The sequence below is a fragment of the Triticum aestivum genome, chromosome 2A, assembly GCF_018294505.1.
Source record: "Triticum aestivum cultivar Chinese Spring chromosome 2A, IWGSC CS RefSeq v2.1, whole genome shotgun sequence".
Lineage (NCBI taxonomy): Eukaryota > Viridiplantae > Streptophyta > Magnoliopsida > Poales > Poaceae > Triticum > Triticum aestivum.
This window is the reverse complement of record NC_057797.1, coordinates 36,636,717-36,654,536: the sequence shown is the minus strand read 5'-3', so window position 1 is coordinate 36,654,536 and position 17,820 is coordinate 36,636,717. Positions and strand designations below refer to the sequence as shown.

Genomic DNA, 17,820 nt, shown 5'->3' with positions numbered 1-17,820 from the left:
AATTATCATATACATGAAAGGTTGGATGAATGGATGGTTGAAAGAAAGATGAAATGAGAACCCTTAAGTTCTTTTTAAGTAAGTAGAGATAGAGATAGAGATAGCACAAACCAAAAGGCTGAAAAAGAAGATTATTATTGAGAGAAACCAAAGGCGAGAGAGAAGGAAAAAACCGGGAGAAATCAGGGAAGCAAACCACCACACTCCCTCCCTCTCTTCTCCCCTTCCTCCATCCCTCCCTCCCACCTGACCAGCGACAGATCTGACCAGCCAAGCTCTCCCCCACCCCTGCGGTTGGCTCCGCTCCCCGGCCCTCCCAGATCCCGATCTCCCATGCCGCCGCCTCCCCTCCCCTAGCCCCCCGCGCAGCGATGGCCTCGCGCCCGCCCCTCCGCACCGCCTCCGCCTCCTCCTCGGCCTACTCCACCGACTCCCCCACCGCCGCCGCGGGCCCCCCGGGCGGCGCCCCGCAGTCCATCACCTCGCTCCTCAACAACCCGCTCCCCTCGGCCTCCGCGGGCTCCTACTGGCTCCCGTGGCCCCCGCCGGCCGCGCTCCCGGAGGCCCCGCCCCCGCCCTCCCACCCCCCGTGCGAGGTCTCCCGCGCCGACTTCGCGCCCTACCTCGCCCGCGTCGCCGATCCCTTCGCGCGCTTCGCCGACGTCCGCCTCCACGCCACCGCCGAGCTCGCCCTCGCCGCCTCCGACGACGGCGCCCCGGCCGCCGCCTCCCCGTCCTCCGGTCTCGCCGCCTGCCTCCGCGAGGTCCCCGCGCTCTTCTTCAAGGAGGACTTCGCGCTCGAGGAGGGGGCCACCTTCGAGGCCGCCTGCCCGCTCGCCGAGCCCGCCCTGCAGGAGCGCCTCGGCCAGCACCTGGACGTCGTCGAGGCGCACCTCGTCCAGGAGATCGCGCGCCGCTCCGAGTCCTTCTACGAGGCCCAGGGACGGCTCCGCGGCCTCGATGGGGAGATCGTCGCCGCCGTCGGGAGGATCCGGGAGCTCAGGGAGGTGGTCCGGGTGCTCACGGGCGACCTCGTCGGGGACGCCCAGCAGGTGCAGGAGCTCAATGCCACCCGAGGGAACCTCGTCGCCTTGCAGGAGAAGCTCACCATCATCCTCTATGTCAGTCAGGCGCTCGCAGCCCTCAAGCTGGTGAGTGGTCTTACCGAGCATTGCGTTTTGTTTGCTTGTGGATCAGCAATGTTGCTCCCAGAAATGGTCCGGACATGTACTGCACATTGTTTATTGATGTGGTGTATTACCATTTCTCTCATTGTTTCGTGAGTCGGTTGATAGTCAGGTTAGGTGCGAAGTATGCAAAGCCACAAAACGAACATTGCTCTGGGGGTTAGTGAACTGATTGATTAGCTGACAACCATCGCTGCGCATGGAACACCATGAATTGCTACGCTATATGCATGAATGTTTTTCATGGAATGACCTTGCATATTTTCCATATGCTACTGGTACGGTGGTACCTTGGAAGTCACAAGTGTTAAGTGCCAACTGTAGGTCGACATGGAGACATGCTGTCCATTCTTGAGTCGTTACACCAGAAAATGGATGATTGGGAAATGCAACCTAACGATGTCTTTGGATCCATCTTCTTGCCTTATTGGGGGCAATGGTCTTTATTTGATTGCAGAGAAATTATGACCGGTCTTTCTTTGAGAGGATATGAGTTCGTGTAAATGCCCCATAAGCACATACTACTGTTCTAATTTCTAAATAGTGGCTGCGTATGACATTCCTTGTCCAACTGCAAACACAACCACATTTTTCATATTTTGTTGCTAGTCCATAATTATCATTATTCTCTGCCAGATCAATGCTGTGCTATTTATGTTGTCCAATGATCTATTGTGTCTGATTTGACAGCCTGACCTGAACTGTTCATACTTAAGCAACAACTGGATTTTTGTTTTGCTTCTGTACTTTGAATCGTAGTAACATATTGCTTAAGGTCCCTCCTGCCTTCAAATCTCCGCTGTGCGCTGGGTTTATAAGCTTGTTCTACATGTGCAGCTTGTGCTAGCGGCAGATTGTGCTGGTGCGCTTGATGTCATTGATGACTTGCAAAATCTCATAGTAAGTTACCTAATCATTACCTTCTACATGACCTGATGCCAGTGTTATCGTAACATTCCTATGCCGTTACTCTTTGCCATCACACACCACCTAGCAAATTTCCAATAAATGACTGCAGTCAGCAGACATGTTCAGTATGTGTAACTTATGTTTATGATACATAAATTCTTTCAATCAGGACACTGATGAACTTGCGGGGCTTTATTGCTTTCGGCATATTCGTGATCAGTTGGGAACATCATTAGATTCAGTGAACAGGTATTTTCGTACAAACTAAACATATGTCCTATCAATATGATGTGCTCTTATTTATAGGGGCAATACTTATCACAGGAATGACAGCTCTGATGTGAAAAATAAATACCTTTACATGCTTAGAACTACATTATGAATTCTGATGGAAAGCTTGAGACATAATCTCTATCAGTGTAGGTAGGCTGATTTATGAGATCAGGAACCATGTAGTATTTTAACTTCAATTGCAATTTCATCTGAGTATCTGAAACAAAAGTGATACTGCAGTCATTTGTTGGTATCTTGTCGTAGCAGTATGATCTATCAGAATACACATCAATGCTACAAATGCGCCAAAGTCACCCCTAGGTGGTCTGTCTAGGCGCAGCAAGGCAAAAGTACCCGAGGCTACACAGGGCTCAGCGCCTTTGTGATGCAAGGTGCATGCCTGGTCAAACTGCATGTTAACAAGATTAAGAGAGGGCATTGAATCCTAATGTGAAGGCCCTAAAGTCAAAATAAAGCCAATGTAATGCCCCAGTTTTCATCATTGACACCTGACTTCCCGTTGATTTACCGATGTAGCACCTCAAGTGTGCCTTGTGCCTAATACTGCCTTCGTAGCCATCCATATGATTGGCAATTGAATAGTTCTGGGCCATCGTTTTCTTTGTCACATGTTTACTACATGAGCCAAAACATTTTGTTGGCTTCTCAATATACTCATACATATGGATCCCAATAAGATACTTTAAGGGCGTGTTCGGAAGTCCTCCACGCTCCGCGCTCCACGAACTCTGTGCGAGAAATTAGGCTGAACGGTCTAAGCTTCCTGAGGTCAGCTTCGAGAAGCTGTACCGAGCCGTAGTGCAATTTGAACGAGTCAAAGAAGCTGGGTTTTCGCAGCTTCACGGAATCCTCAGAAACGCGTAGTTCGCCTAATTACGTGTGATGCCACCGCCAAGTGATTTCCCGTACCGGTTCGTGCTCTCGATTCTTTTGTCACGCGCAGTCCTCTCGATCGTTGGATTTGGCAACGTGAAGACATCATGACACTCAGAGCGTTCCTCCAAACTGGGCCAAGCCCAGTCTCTCTTCTCCTCTCGCCGAGAAGGCCTAAGGCCTCTTTTCCTTTTCAGTTAGATGGGCTTTAGACAATCCAAGCAGGCTGCCAGCCCGCCTAGCGTGGAGAGGAGCTGGTGCACGTACAGAACGGTGCTGTCTTCTCGCTAGAGTTGGAGCCCAGAGCGCAGCTGAGAAGCTGTGGAGTTGAACAACGCGGAGGACTTCAGAACACGCCCTAAGTGAAATACATTTGTTGATTCTTAATTTTTGTGCAAGCCAATGTCAAATGCAATGATTCTGTTCCAATGATACTCAAATGTCAACTAGGCTTTAGTCAGCATAATGTTTCAGTTGTTTTGGGCGATATTAAGGCCTAAATCAGTACATCCATTAAGTGGCATTTTAGTGAAAAATGTACCCTAGATCCACCTATATCCTTTAAATTTAGCTTCTATATTGTCTCATTGCTAATTGTACGTTATCGCCATCTAGAATATAAAGGTCAATTTTGTCATTAATCGGAAGCTACCTTAAAATCGTGTAATTTTATTTTCTTTATATTTGCCCCCTAGAATAGTAATGTTGTTTGCAGCCTTTTCTGTCCCATCAGCAACTTGCTGTTTAACTTATTATTCATTCTTGTAGCATTCTTTCAGCAGAGTTTGTACGGGCTGCTGTTCCTGATGGAAAAACTGTTGATGCGATGGTTTTATCAACTGTGAAAAGGAAGACTTCTACTCCCCTCAATGGGACCGAGCATGAAGTATGTGCGCTTTCTGTTTTGCAATTCTCCATCTCATAATTGGCCTGTCTTTACCTGATTTTAACGCAATGTGTTCATGCTGAGTTTTTTGTGTACCTTCCATGCCAACTTTAAATAATATTAATTAGTTAACTGAAACTGAATGAGCATGACTAATGAAGTGTGACTGAGAGATCTAGAGAGGCTAAGAACTGGTAGGGAGTGAATACCTATCATTCACGCTGAGTTAGTGGTACCTGCAGCGCCTGTTTCCACTTGCAACCATTGGCTCTGTAAATGAATCAATGCCAAGAAGGCAAGGACATTGCTATTTTTGATTTCTTTGTAGCCTCATCACATTATTACATTATTATTTCTGTCATTGTATCGTTGTTTTGGGAAACTTTTGTATTGTGGAGTCGCATCCATGATCCATATAGCGTACCCAAGCAATGTAGTTTCTTTTTTTCAAGAAAACGCAGAGGACGGAAAAGAAAGAGTTTGGTTACAATCCTCCTAAGAGGCCAAGTTCAAAACAGCAATATAGTTTCTTGATGACTAAAATAATTTTACCAAAATTTCTGTTTGATGCATGTCGAGTGTCAACATAGGATCCTCACGTCACAAAACGATTTGGCCAGGCGACCGATCGAAGGGCAGTAGATGATTGCCGCTGGAGTCTGCCTCATTCTACTTTTGGTTTTCTTGCTGCATTAGAGCTGGCTTTTAGACTATGCGTGATGATCCTTTTGGACTACTGCTGTTTGGTTTGTAATAGGACTAGTTGTTGCTAGCTGGTGCTGCCAGTTTTTCGCCCCATGGCATCCGTTTCGACAGCGGACGGATGCAGTGTGTTTCCTGGCAGTGCTTGAACTCGCTGTACCTCTTTCCGCTCTCCCTGACAATGTTTCTGGAACTGTTGTATTTCCGTTCATTTGCAATGAAAGGGGTTTCCCGGTTCAAAAAAAAAAAGGATCCTCACGTCACAAAACGTGATCCTGAAATAATTACAGTTTTCAGATCATAAACTATGTTACCACACTGTTACCATATATACCACGACCGTGGTCCAATCAGTTCTTGCTCTTCTCCAATTTGCCGAAAGGTGAAATACTAATTTGTTTTTTTCAACAATTGTTTGATGTGACTCCTTTGGTTTAGATTATGGTTTCATTTTTAAGCTACACTGTTGTTGTTCTAGTAAAATGTTTTCAGCTCTGTTCCTTCTATTGACCGACATTCATCATCTCAATGCAGGTAAACGTTGATGAGGAGGATGGCTTCATCCTCAGAGATCGTCTTCTCCCCCTCATTATTTGCCTGCTGAGAACGGTTAGTTCTGTCAGATATTTCCATTAAGTTGATATATTCAAATGGAGGGTGGATGTGCAGAAAAATAGGGTGTCCTGTGGCTGCTTTTCTATTCAATATTACAGGGCTTTAGTGTAACTGTGTAAGACGACATATAGATTTAGTTCCAGAGAAGCACTTATTCACATTTGTATGCGCTATTTAGCCACACAATGAGCACAATAATATTTGTGATTATTCAATAAGTTTCTCACTCATATAAGCTGGGTTTATGGGGCCTTATAAGAGACTACCCTCACTAACAGGGCACTTGTAAATAAAATGCCCTCTAAAATTCCATGCATACAGAAAACCAAGTTCAGTATTTTTTTTGAAAGGTCAATCACCTATGAGCTTAAAAAGCTAAGTGGTGGAAGGATCATGCTTATTTATTTCTGGATATTTGGTATATTCAGCGAGTCATTAGTCTGGGATACAGAATAATAAGGTTCACATTTATATCTCGCAGGACAAAGTTCCTGCAGTGCTCAGAATGTACCGGGATACCCTTATTACTGTTATGAAAGCTTCAATCAAATCCACAGTTGCAGAGATGCTTCCAGTATTGATTTCCAAACCAATAGATTCTGATTCAGTAACTGGAGACAGAGCTGCCGATTCTGATGGTCTTACTTTTTTTCTTAATTCAATATCTGTCTTCATAGCTTGCTACTATGCACGCTAACTTCCTACTTGTTTTGAACTGCAATTGTGCAGCTGGAGGCCAGTCTTTAGCAAATAAACTGCGTAGTCTATCATCTGAAGGTTTTGTTCAGCTTTTATCGGCTATTTTTAGTATAGTTCAGGTAAATTAGTTTCTCAATACAGTATCATTTTGTTTTCCTTTAAATGAAGATGGTCTACCAAATTAAATCTTTATGTGTACCTCCTTTCCAGGTACATCTCCAGCAAGCAGCTGAAGTTAAAAAAATAGTTCAGTGGATCATGCGGAACCTTGATGGGAACATAAGTCCTGATGACACAAATCCTGTCGTACAACACGGTGGCTCAGTTGATCTTTCCCAAGAGAAAGACTATGATGTTACTTCACGGGTCTCTAATACTGTTACACGCACTCCTACTAAGCTTCCGTTGTTTCAAGGAAAGACAAATGATATGTCCAGTATAAATTCAATAAAGAATATTCGGTAAGTTAAGTTATAATTTGCTCTTTGTTCTGTAAAAACCAATTTAATTGCTGGTATCATGGTGATACTGTGGTCAGTTTTGGCAAATATAGTATTTCATTGCTTGCAAACCTTTATATGTGATGACGCAAACACAGATTTGCTTGAGCACTTGCATTTTCTGCAGAGCTGACGTGTTGAGAGAAAGCACAGAAGCAGTGTTTGCTGCATGTGATGCTGCACATGGACGATGGGCTAAGCTGCTAGGTGTTCGTGCTGCTCTACATCCCAAGTTAAGGCTTCAGGAGTTCCTGATCATCTATAATATAACAGAAGAATTTATAGCTGCTACAGAAAAGGTTATTATTTTCTCTGTTTAAATTATATGCACATATATCCATGTTAATTGCGTAAAAGCAAGTTATGATATTATTTTCACCTCTTGTCCTCATAGGTTGGAGGCAGGTTAGGTTACAACATTCGCGGAATTCTACAGCAACAGTCAAAGCAATTTGTTGAGTATCAGCATAGTGTTCGGGTGAGTTATGTATTACTTTGCTGAAGTTTACGAAAGCTAGATTTACAGTTTTACAATCAGATAATGGAACAAAGTCAGAAGCTTGTTTTAAATTTTGTTAGTACGAGCAACAGCTTATAGGATAATTACAACACCATTGTGCCTGAAACATGAATTGGTAATGGTGCTATTTCTGAAGTATAAAGCCTTCAGCCTTCTCGCTCAGTTATAGCCTATGGATGTACAATAGCTTGTATACAATGCGGTTCCTTTCTAGTTCTGTTTTGCAAACAATATTACCAATAGTATTGGCATTCACCATCATCAAATAACTTCAGGTTGAAATGATAGTGGAACTGAGGACACAAAGGCCTAAGCTGCTCGTCAAAATTATTTGAATTATCTTAAAAAATTATAACACTACGATTTATTAAAAAAATTGATATAGATTTTGGATTGATACCAATCTTATTTTATAGTTGATGCATGATTTATAGTTTTTTGTGCTCTGAACGTTTAATATTCCTTTGAAGATGGCAAAAATTAAGGCAGTTCTTGACCAAGAGATGTGGATCGCTGTTGATGTTCCTGAAGAGTTCCAAGCGATTGTTCTGTCACTGTCATCAACTGACTTTCCTGTTAATGGCATGGAGATGCCTAGCAATGATAACAACTCAAAGCTCAGTGAGGATGGGGTTTCAACAAGTCAAGAATCAGCACATTCAACTGAAAATAATGTTGAAAATAGCAATGGAACATCTACGACAAGCAATGAAAACAAGGTTGAATCCACTTCTCAGACTGAAAATAGTGTTGCTGGCCATGTTAGGCCAGTCTCGCAAACCATTGTGCTTGGAGGTGTTGGCTATCATATGGTGAACTGGTTAGTCATCTAAAATTTTCATTTAATTCTTCAAAACAAGTTACTGTTTCTTCTTTCTAAAACTTGCCATGTTGAGGACAAATTAGATCAGTTGCCACACTTTACTAACCCAGAAGTGTGGCAAAGAATTCATCCAGTAGCAGTTCCTGTATTCATCTGCTATTCTTCTATAGTGATATATGCTGTCTTTTTTCTGTTTCTTTCGTCATCTTATGTACTCATTTAATCATCTGTGTTTCTGTGAGATGTATCCTTGCCTTTTCTCAATAACGCTTCAATTTTTGTTTGGCAGCGGTTTGATATTGTTGAAAATGCTATCAGAATATGTTGACATCAGTAAATGTTTGCCATCGTTATCTTTTGAGGTGGTCCAACGTGTTGTTGAGATATTAAAGCATTTCAATACCAGGACTTGCCAACTGGTTCTTGGCGCAGGTGCCATGCAGGTATCATTGTTTACCATTGGTAACAATAATTCCTCATTGTTTAAATATGTAAACACAGCTCGTAATTTGCTATTAGCATTTTCTCATAATTTACCATTTAATGCGGATTGTTTTAATAAATCTTTGAATAAATATATGTCTCTGCTGAGAACCACCTCTTGGTGTGGTGGTGGAGCTGTGGGGGCATGACTCCACCCACCAGGGTTATAATTCTGGTGCTCACATGTATGCTGTATCTGTATGGGTCTCCTGTACACTCTTTCTATTAAAAAAGTAGATGTCTGCTAAATGAACTTGCTATCAATTTATCATTGTTCATCATCGTATAGGACACTATTTGCACAATAGTGTTTTAGCTATATGGAAACACAACAATTTTTAAGAAAAGACGAAAATCTTCTCTGTTTTTTTTGAACAATAGTACTTCAATGCACCAGTAGTTTCCTCAAATCTTAATCAAGCTAAATAGCTATTTAATGTAGGCATGTGCTGCCACACTTCTTTTTTTATATATCAAGAAGTCTGGACTGCTTGGTTTATTTTCCTTTGGTTCCTTTTCAGGTATCTGGTCTGAAATCAATTACTTCTAAGCATTTAGCTTTAGCAAGTCAAATTATCAGTTTCATACATTCTTTGATTCCAGGTAAGCATTTTTCCCTACCTTCTGTCTTTTTGCTGCACTGTTATTTATTGTATCCATACTTTCTGTTAATTTTGCCAAAACATAAAGTTCTGAAGGCTGACTATCCTGTCACTTCAAGTGATTGTGGGTTGCATTATCTTATCTTATTATATGTTTTTAGTTGATTATTTTTGTGTCTTGATTTGTTGGTGGGATGAAGGTTTGGAAAACTGGAAACCAGGATCCTTAAAAGATATCTACAGAAATATAAACTGAAGCGCTTTTGTCTCTCCCTAGAACTGTTGGTATTTGAGTAGCTATATGATGTAGAAGGGTAGGGAACAACACAAACTAAGTAGAAGCAATAGCTAGTTTCCAGCTTAGGGACCAGTACCAGGTGTGCTGTTCCCCTTTGTTTATCTAGAGCCTGATTCATGTACTCTAGTAACTTTCATGTTATGGTGATAGCCAGATAGGCAATAGATTTATTTCACTACAAGTAAACTGCCTTACAGCCAACCAGAACTAACATTGCAATTAATTAATAAATTCACCAAATATGCAACATATATCCCAAGAGCCATCCTGTTCTTGCTGCACCCAATATTTACTTAGGGAAAAGAAAATGCAAATGGCCATGTTGAATCAATTTTTTCAGGATGAACTATTTGGGAATCCTTGAAGTATCTGTGATTTTGATCACTGCTTGGCCAAACCTTTTTTTTTGAAATTGCAGATATTCGTCGAGTACTTTTCCTGAAAATACCGGAAGTACGCAAACATCTGTTGATGTCTGAACTGGATAGAGTTACTCAGGTATGATTTCTATTTTATTTATTTGACATTCATGGGTTAGGGTAACTCTTGACTGGCACCAACCTGTTTTATGTGCTTGCATGAATTTCATTTCTTACAAGTTTCTCGGAAATGACAGGACTATAAGGTTCATCGAGATGAAATTCACACCAAGCTAGTCCAGATAATGAGAGAGAGATTGCTAGCAAATCTTAGAAAATTACCGCAAATCGTGGAAAGTTGGAATGGACCAGATGATAATGATTCGCAGCCAAGTCTATTCGCCAAAGCTGTTACAAAGGTAGTTATGGTTTAGCACATTACTCCTTCCGTTTCTTTTTACTCCGCATATAAGATTTGTCTGAAGTCAAACTTTGTTTGACCAAATTTATATTTAAAAATATCAACATCTACAATATTAGAGTTATATAATACGAACATGAATTCCATGATGTATCTAACAATATTGATTTGGTATTGTGAATGTTGATATATTTTCCTATAAACATGCTCAAACTTTATGAAGTTTAACTTAAGAGAAATCATGTATGCGAAGTAAAAAGAAATGGAGGGAGTATCAATGGGAATCACTCTGTTACTATCTCTGTTCCTAAATGTTAAGACATTTGAACTGCAAAAACGTCTTACATTTAGGAACAGAGGGTGTATCATTTTATTATGATTTGTACCTACACTCATTGTTATTGTTCAATGGAACTGCAAATTCATCTATTGCTACTTGGAAACAACATCTTAACTCATTTATTGACCCCCATTTACTGTCCTTTATTCTCCTGGAATCTTGTTCAGGTGTTTTCACTTATTTATGTTATTTGAATTCTGACTCAGGCTTTCCTTTCAGTTTAGTTAATTGTTGCTGAAGTTTTTGTACATAAACATTTTGCAGGAAGTCACTTACTTGCATCGCATCCTTTCTCAAATACTGCTTGAGGTAGATCTGCAAGCGATATTCAGGTAAAGAAGTATCCTGTGTATCTTTAGAATCTTTGGACCATATCTTTTTTTTTTCTAGAATGGTGAGGTTATCAGCTTCGGCTCTTATTCAGTGTATGTAGCTGGTTAACTTATTCATGATATGTAGAAAACCCTCAGTGGAACACCAAACCTACATCACTTTAAAACAATTGGAGCACTGAAGTTTTGAAAACAATCTGTAAGGTGTTACTGTTCTCTAAGATGAAGCTCGGTTCATTGGGGTAGCAACCATACGATGGCCATTCAGCATAGCTGAAGGCTAGAGATCATAGGGGAAGTTGCTTAACTGAGCATGATGATAGCGCCTCCTTATTTGTAAGGAGTTCCTAACATATTAGGCCTAGAGATAAACCAATTAAAGCCATCTAAACATAAGTCAAACTATTTGTCTCTAACTAAATAATTTTAATGATTTACCCCCTGGGTAATGCAACTTTGGCAAACCGAGTTAAAAACAGCATCTGGTGGTAGTGACGCTGCTCAAGCTGAAGTAACCACGTGAACAATACTCTAATGGGCTTCATGTAATGCAAGTAGCACCATTATTTGTAATTTTGTTTTTTATGTTCAATATTGATTTTGCTGGAAATATTATCCATAGCATGACAATTCGTTATTATTTGTTTCCTTGCAAGATCTTATTGACTTTTAATTTCGTTTGACCCTTCTATGCAATGCAGGCAAGTAGTCCAGATATTCCATTCCCATATTACAGAAGCATTTTCAAAGTTGGAAGTCAGTAGTCCTCAGGCAAAGAATAGGTACAGTACCAATAAATCGTACTGCCATTTTTCCCCACATGCAAAAAAAAAGAAGAATCGATTAATTTTCCGTATGTGTTGTATGTATTCTATACATATACTTTTTTAACACTGCTGTTTTAATGATTGATTGAACCCAGATTATGTCGAGATGTTCAACATATTCTTGTATGTATTCGAAAGTTGCCTGCTCAGAACTTCAGCTCAGAACCTGTTCGAAATTATGGTCTTCTTGATGAGTTCTTGGCTGAGAAGTTCGGGACAAAAGTTGACGAGTGATTGACATGTACATTAGGAACTGACTCCTGTCTGCAAATGTTCAGTGGTGGTACATATGGTAAATGTGAAGTTATGAAAGACACCACTGTTGGCATAAAATCCTATGCAGGTATAATTTGGATTCATACCTTTGTGACTTGTTTGCTTTCTCACGTCCAATGAAAAGTCAATCCTGGTTTGTCTCTCACGGCCTTCCGGAGCAACTTACGTAGATTGGTCTTCCCTAAGAGATATTTGAGTTGTACGCAAGTCTGATCCTTTATCTTATATTACCTCCGTCCCAAAATTCTTGTCTTAGATTTGTCTACATATGGATGTATCTAACACGTGTATTTGACAACTAAATGTCCTGACAACTAATTTGCAATGCTGCAACAATGCAGGTATTGCTGCGGAGGGTATCGGAAACAGAGCGCTCTTGATGGCAATGAATTACCATGTCAATACATCCAATAGCGCTTTGTGGGATCACATGCCAATGGTTTTCCACATCTGACCTGAGCCGAAATTTTTGCACCGTACTTCCGCCATGTTAGGCCGCGTTTCATCTTTTGCTTGTTATGATAGTATTTCAACCCTTTTTGTGGGAAAAGCTGATATTGGTTAGATGTTGGGTATAGAAGAGCCATAGAGGGAACCTAACAACGACATTTTCGGCAGCACGGCCCATTCTTTGCATATTGCCCTGCTGTTTGGTGCAGTGTGTTATTAATTGGATATTGTGTCGTTGATGCAGCCGAGTGTATCTTGTTCCTGTAAGGTTTGTATAACTATTCTTGTCAGTGCAATAATAAGTAATTGTGAAATGTTTAGTACATGCAGATATTCATACTATACATGGTTATTTTACAGGAATTTGGGGGCTTAGTCGTGCCCATTTTTTATTTATCATTGGTTGTACATGTTGTAGAACTCTTGAGTTAATTTTTTTTTCTGAAAGCCTGAAAGATTATTAAACATGGCGATCTTTTTATCTGGGTGGAAATTTGAAATTTGTGGTAAAAATATTTGGCAGAATAAATTAACGGGTTTGAAATTTATGAAAGCAACAGAATTCGTGAGCAAAAACCATGGTCTGTGCTAATTGGCTTTGTTTTAATATTAAAATATTTTATCAGAAGATTACCGAGGTTTGTATTAAGGTGGGATGTGTTTGCCGTGTTTCAAAAGGAATCGGACAATTCTTCACTTTTGGAGTGAATAATTTATGCGATCCAAATTGTACAGAATCTAAATGTCTTCTTTTTAATGATTATCACAACAAAGATTATTTTGTGGGTGATTTATCACAACAAAGTTGAATAGAAGTCCTGTTCAAGCAAATAATAATGAGAAAACAAAGTCCAAACATTATCCAATGGGTCTACTCCATTTGGATCATTTTCCTACTCAACAGAAAAAAAAACCAGTGCATTTTGTTGGGACGTGTATTAAGTTGGGACCTGACTCAAAGGAATCGGGTAATTCCTCACTTTGGGTGTGTGAATAATTTACACCATCCAAAGTGTACCAAATCTAACTGTCTTTTCTTTTTGATGGTTTTATCACAACAAATTTGAACATGAATACAAATCCAATTTCAAACAGTAACAATAAGGAAATCAAAGTCCAAACACGCTCCAATCCATGTGGGCCATTTTCCTTCGGCTCAGCAAATAAAATCACCAGCGCCTATTTTTCAGAATCAGAACAAAAACAACAGAAAAAATGGTTCTCCTCGTCCTATCCACCCTCCCACGGGCACCCTACGGAGCAGCCGCGTCCACATCGTCGCCGACGCCGTTATCCATTCACCCGCGGCCAAGGCGGCATCCTCTCGCCGTCGCGCGCTGCTCCGCTCGTCTGACGCCGCCGCCCACCGCCGCAGCCACCGGCAGGGAGGCCGCTGCTTCTTGGGCCGGCAAGCTAGCCGGCGCCGTGCCATGGAAGGCCGCCGTCTCCAGCGCGCTCGCGCTCACCTTATCCTTCTCCTGCTGTAAGCCATCAGTCTCATTCTTCATCTTCCTTCCATCGAAGCAGTTGCCAGGAGCTGCTCGCTGTTAACTGGAGGTCTAGAACAGTTCCACGTTTAGGTTTTCTGATGCCCTTATCTAATAACGAAATGATGCGCGACTCGTTGGTGAATCAACAAATCTTTCATCTGAATTTTGTTGGTGTGCTGCATGGTAACGCTATGCGAATCAATGCACCATCAACACGAGACCGAAGCTCGAGTCTGAACCCGAAAGGCGAAGCTCAGTTCAGTTCATTCAGAGTGTGCAGCGTGTTTGGACGCTCTTTATCCATAGTCCATGTTACCAGAAAGAGCGATTCTCACCGCCGGTGCCTGCTGTACAGAAATTATCCATTTTCTATTTCAGCAATTGTCCCCCCTGTGTTGTAGCAGTAGCGCCAGCGGCAGAGGCAGAGGCGGCAGATGAGCTGCATCCACGCGGAACTGATAATCTTTTGCATCCTCGATCGTGGTTGTGCAACGGAGAAAAAACAAATCTAATCTCTTGGTGAAGTGGTGAAAATTGTGGGCTGTGGCATAAATAGAAGATGTGTTGTTGTTTTGGAGTGGCATTTTGCAAGTTTGTTTTCCCCATTACCATATTTTCGTTGGTACACTTGAATGAAAAAGGATCATATGTGTGCTTTCTTAGTGGAAACTTCCCCTTGATGCTACGTGCTTGCAGTTGTTGGTTTGGCCAATGCCAAGGCTGGGGTCAACAAACCTGAGTTGCTCCCCAAGGAGTTCACCACCGTCATTGACGTCGCCGGTTTTCTCTCTTCAGGCCAGGTAAATTCAGACCTTAGATCTTGTACTATGAGCTGTCCGATGATTCACAACTACTGGCAAATTTGGTGTCCGCGAGAAACAGAGTGACGCTAAAAGCAAATTTGCAAATTCCCTTGTGCCTAATTTTCTTTAACATGTCGTATTGACTTCCATAAGGGTGCAACTACAAATAGTTCTTATCTTCAGAGGGTGGTCTTAGTCTCTCCACCTTTTACTTTTGGTGTTGATAATTGGAGTACATATGTTTTTTTCTTTTGACAGAAAGACTGTAAGGGAACCCCCTGCAGTATAATTGGTGCAACGAACCCAAATTGCAATTACCATGCCTTGAACCTGAGTGGGTGGGAAGGCATCAGCCCCTTCCCACCACTAGGCTATGCCTTAGTCTGCTTGGAGTACATATGTTAGATAGCTGCTGACTATTTTGATTTGTTCTTAGGAAAATCGTTTGCGCCAAGAGATTGAAGACCTAGAGAAGGACACTGGGTATAAGTTGAGAGTTCTCGCACAAAATTATCCGGATACACCAGGTGATTTTTGCTTTTTCTTTTTCACATTTGTATGAGTCGCATTGGTAAAGCTGCTGCCTTGTGACCATGAGGTCATGGGTTCAAGTCCTGGAAACAGCCTCTTACAGAAATGTAGGGAAAGGCTGCGTACTATAGACCCAAAGTGGTCGGACCCTTCCCTGGACCCTGCGCAAGCGGGAGCTACATGCACCAGGTTGCCCTTTTTTTTTATTTGTATGAGTCGCATTGTGTTTTATTTTATTATTTTTCTTCAGTTCATGTGCATAAATACATGCAAGGATGGTATGTCTGGTCAAATATTGCTGACGATGAATATCGCTATAGCTAGTAAAAACTTCCTGACTGGCCACATAAAAAAGATACATATTATCTTGTTGAAATTATTTCCAGTACGCAATTGTTTTCAGTTTTGTCACATACTGTCAGAAATTTAATTGTTAAAATCATTATAGAAATCGCACACTTATTAGATATATTGCTGATCCTAAGATAGCACCTTTTGACCATGTGGAATACAAGTCTGGCCCACGAGGGCAGCTGCGTATGTATTCAATTGGATCGGGAATGCTGAGTCCTGAGTTTGCTGGACTAATGCAGATTAATTTGTGAATCTATGCTGATTCTTTTTACTCGACAATCTGTATATATTTTTTGATTAATGCACATAAACCTCGTGTAATATGGAGTGGGATTATTCTCTCCTTATGTGGCAGTTATTTACTCTCAAAACCAATGTAGAGCATGTACTTGCGATTATCATTGGCCAACATGACATGTATAAGCTATTATCATATAATCATTCATTAATCTATTATTCATATAATCTTTTATTCTTCTCTGTTATAGCTAACAGGAGGCATTAATTCGTGTTCTCATGACTGTGCACATGTATCGTAGCACATACAAATTGATTAATGCTGTCTTACAGGACTGGCTATCAAGGATTTTTGGCAAGTTGATGACCGAACTATTGTCTTTGTTGCAGATCCCACCTTCGGTATGATACTAAAGATAATATTCACACTACACTTGGTTTTTCCTTTGCCATGGCTATTTTGTTATCTGAATAACGAAACTGATAGCAAATTTTAGTATATTACTCTAATAAAGTTCAGATATGGATCATTTGTAAAGTGCAATTCCTGAATTAAGAAAAATGAACACTGCTGGGGAGAAGTATGATGCAGGAATGATCATGACAACCATATGGTTCACTTATCCATGCAGCTGATGTGTCATTTAAGCCTAAGAGCATACTCAATGATGTTAATTCCTGGTGTATATATTTTGTGTCTGCATAATATTATCCTGCAACAACACACGCTTCTTGATGTAGGCTGCACTATTGCACACACAAATGCATGCACCAGGGTGTGTACGATGCCATGCACATGATCCTGATCCAGAATTCCAGATTTGTTACATCAGAGTGCCTTCAATTTTGCAATAAAACTCACTTTACAGTATTTTTTTTCTGCTAGATAAGTTTTGAAACACAAGTGTTGTCACTATCACGCACTCATGCTTACTGGCAGGACAGAAATGCTCAAGCGTGGCTCTGTTTTTGTAGGTAACATTATAAATTTCAACATTGGTTCATTGATTGATCTAGACATTCCTCAGAGCTTCTGGAGTCGTGTTGCAGGGAAGTATGGAAACATGTTCTATTGGAAAGAAAAGGTTAATACGGCATATCCTTCGTAATGGTGCGTGGTTTTCCTGTAGTTTTTCCTGATCTTGCCTTTGTTTATGACACATGGAACAGGGAGAGGATGCGTCAATTGAAGGCGCTGTGATGGCAATATCGCGCTGCCTGAGAGAGCCCACAGGGGCAAGTAATTGTTCCGAGGTGTTTTAGAGTTGGAAGTTCATCGCGGCTAGACATGCCGAAGATAAGACCAGCGAATACTATATGTACATAATCAAAATGTCAGTTACATTAACTGAACATATTTTCGCCTTAATTTTTTAAAGTCAAAGGACATTCGTTTATCCTCGGTAGAATGCTGCAAAGATACAAAATCATCACCACCTAGCATCTGATAATCTAGGCAGAGTCAGCCAGGACATAGTCAGGACCACTCTCATGGCTTTCGTGCATCACATAGGCTACAGCCAAATACACCAGTAGTTGTTCTATTAACTCAGTAAGTTATTCAACTAGGTTAAACTTCTATGCTACTCACCGTTTTTTCGTACTTTGCTGCCCATTTTTAAAAACTAATATTGCGCCGTGTGTTCTTGCACATTTAGTGTTCCAAAATTATTATATAGGGTCACTTTAACATCTAGCAATTCCGAGGATCTCTATTTGGGCCGATCATTGCTCTATGGAATAATAACTTAACCTAAATTGCAAGGCACATATAACATATCCCTTGGCAATAGCCCAAGGTTACACATTGGTCGACTCACTACGGATTTGCCATGCCACTATTTTTTATACCTTATCTAACATGTTTTCTCTTTTCCACCCATCTCTATCTCCTTATTTTCTTCTCTAAACCTAATTTACGGCTACCATAGCCTCCCCGGCCGAACTCTAGCCCCTCCTCTGTGATAATATATATCCTTCATCTTGATATTTTTGTCAATAGCCAGTTA

At 41.1% G+C, this 17,820-nt stretch overlaps 2 protein-coding genes across 2 annotated transcripts; both read left to right on the top strand.

Moving 5' to 3' along the window:
* The first annotated feature begins 259 nt into the window (after positions 1 to 259).
* On the top strand, positions 260 to 12,719 carry LOC123187266 (vacuolar protein sorting-associated protein 54, chloroplastic). Its single transcript, XM_044599079.1, has 19 exons — positions 260 to 1,151; positions 2,025 to 2,087; positions 2,266 to 2,345; positions 4,032 to 4,149; positions 5,386 to 5,460; positions 5,948 to 6,104; positions 6,196 to 6,284; positions 6,376 to 6,626; positions 6,793 to 6,964; positions 7,060 to 7,143; positions 7,656 to 8,005; positions 8,298 to 8,451; positions 9,013 to 9,094; positions 9,810 to 9,889; positions 10,008 to 10,169; positions 10,776 to 10,843; positions 11,545 to 11,625; positions 11,766 to 12,013; positions 12,288 to 12,719. Exons 1-18 carry the CDS (start codon positions 372 to 374, stop codon positions 11,902 to 11,904), a joined length of 2,985 nt encoding a protein of 994 aa, XP_044455014.1. The 5' UTR covers positions 260 to 371; the 3' UTR covers positions 11,905 to 12,013; positions 12,288 to 12,719.
* An 854-nt stretch (positions 12,720 to 13,573) lies between these two features.
* Positions 13,574 to 17,208, top strand: LOC123187265 (thylakoid lumenal 15.0 kDa protein 2, chloroplastic). Its single transcript, XM_044599078.1, has 6 exons — positions 13,574 to 13,879; positions 14,583 to 14,686; positions 15,126 to 15,216; positions 16,145 to 16,213; positions 16,787 to 16,896; positions 16,982 to 17,208. The coding sequence occupies exons 1-6, from the start codon at positions 13,612 to 13,614 to the stop codon at positions 17,072 to 17,074; spliced, it is 735 nt and encodes a 244-aa protein (XP_044455013.1). The 5' UTR covers positions 13,574 to 13,611; the 3' UTR covers positions 17,075 to 17,208.
* The last annotated feature ends 612 nt before the right edge of the window (positions 17,209 to 17,820 follow it).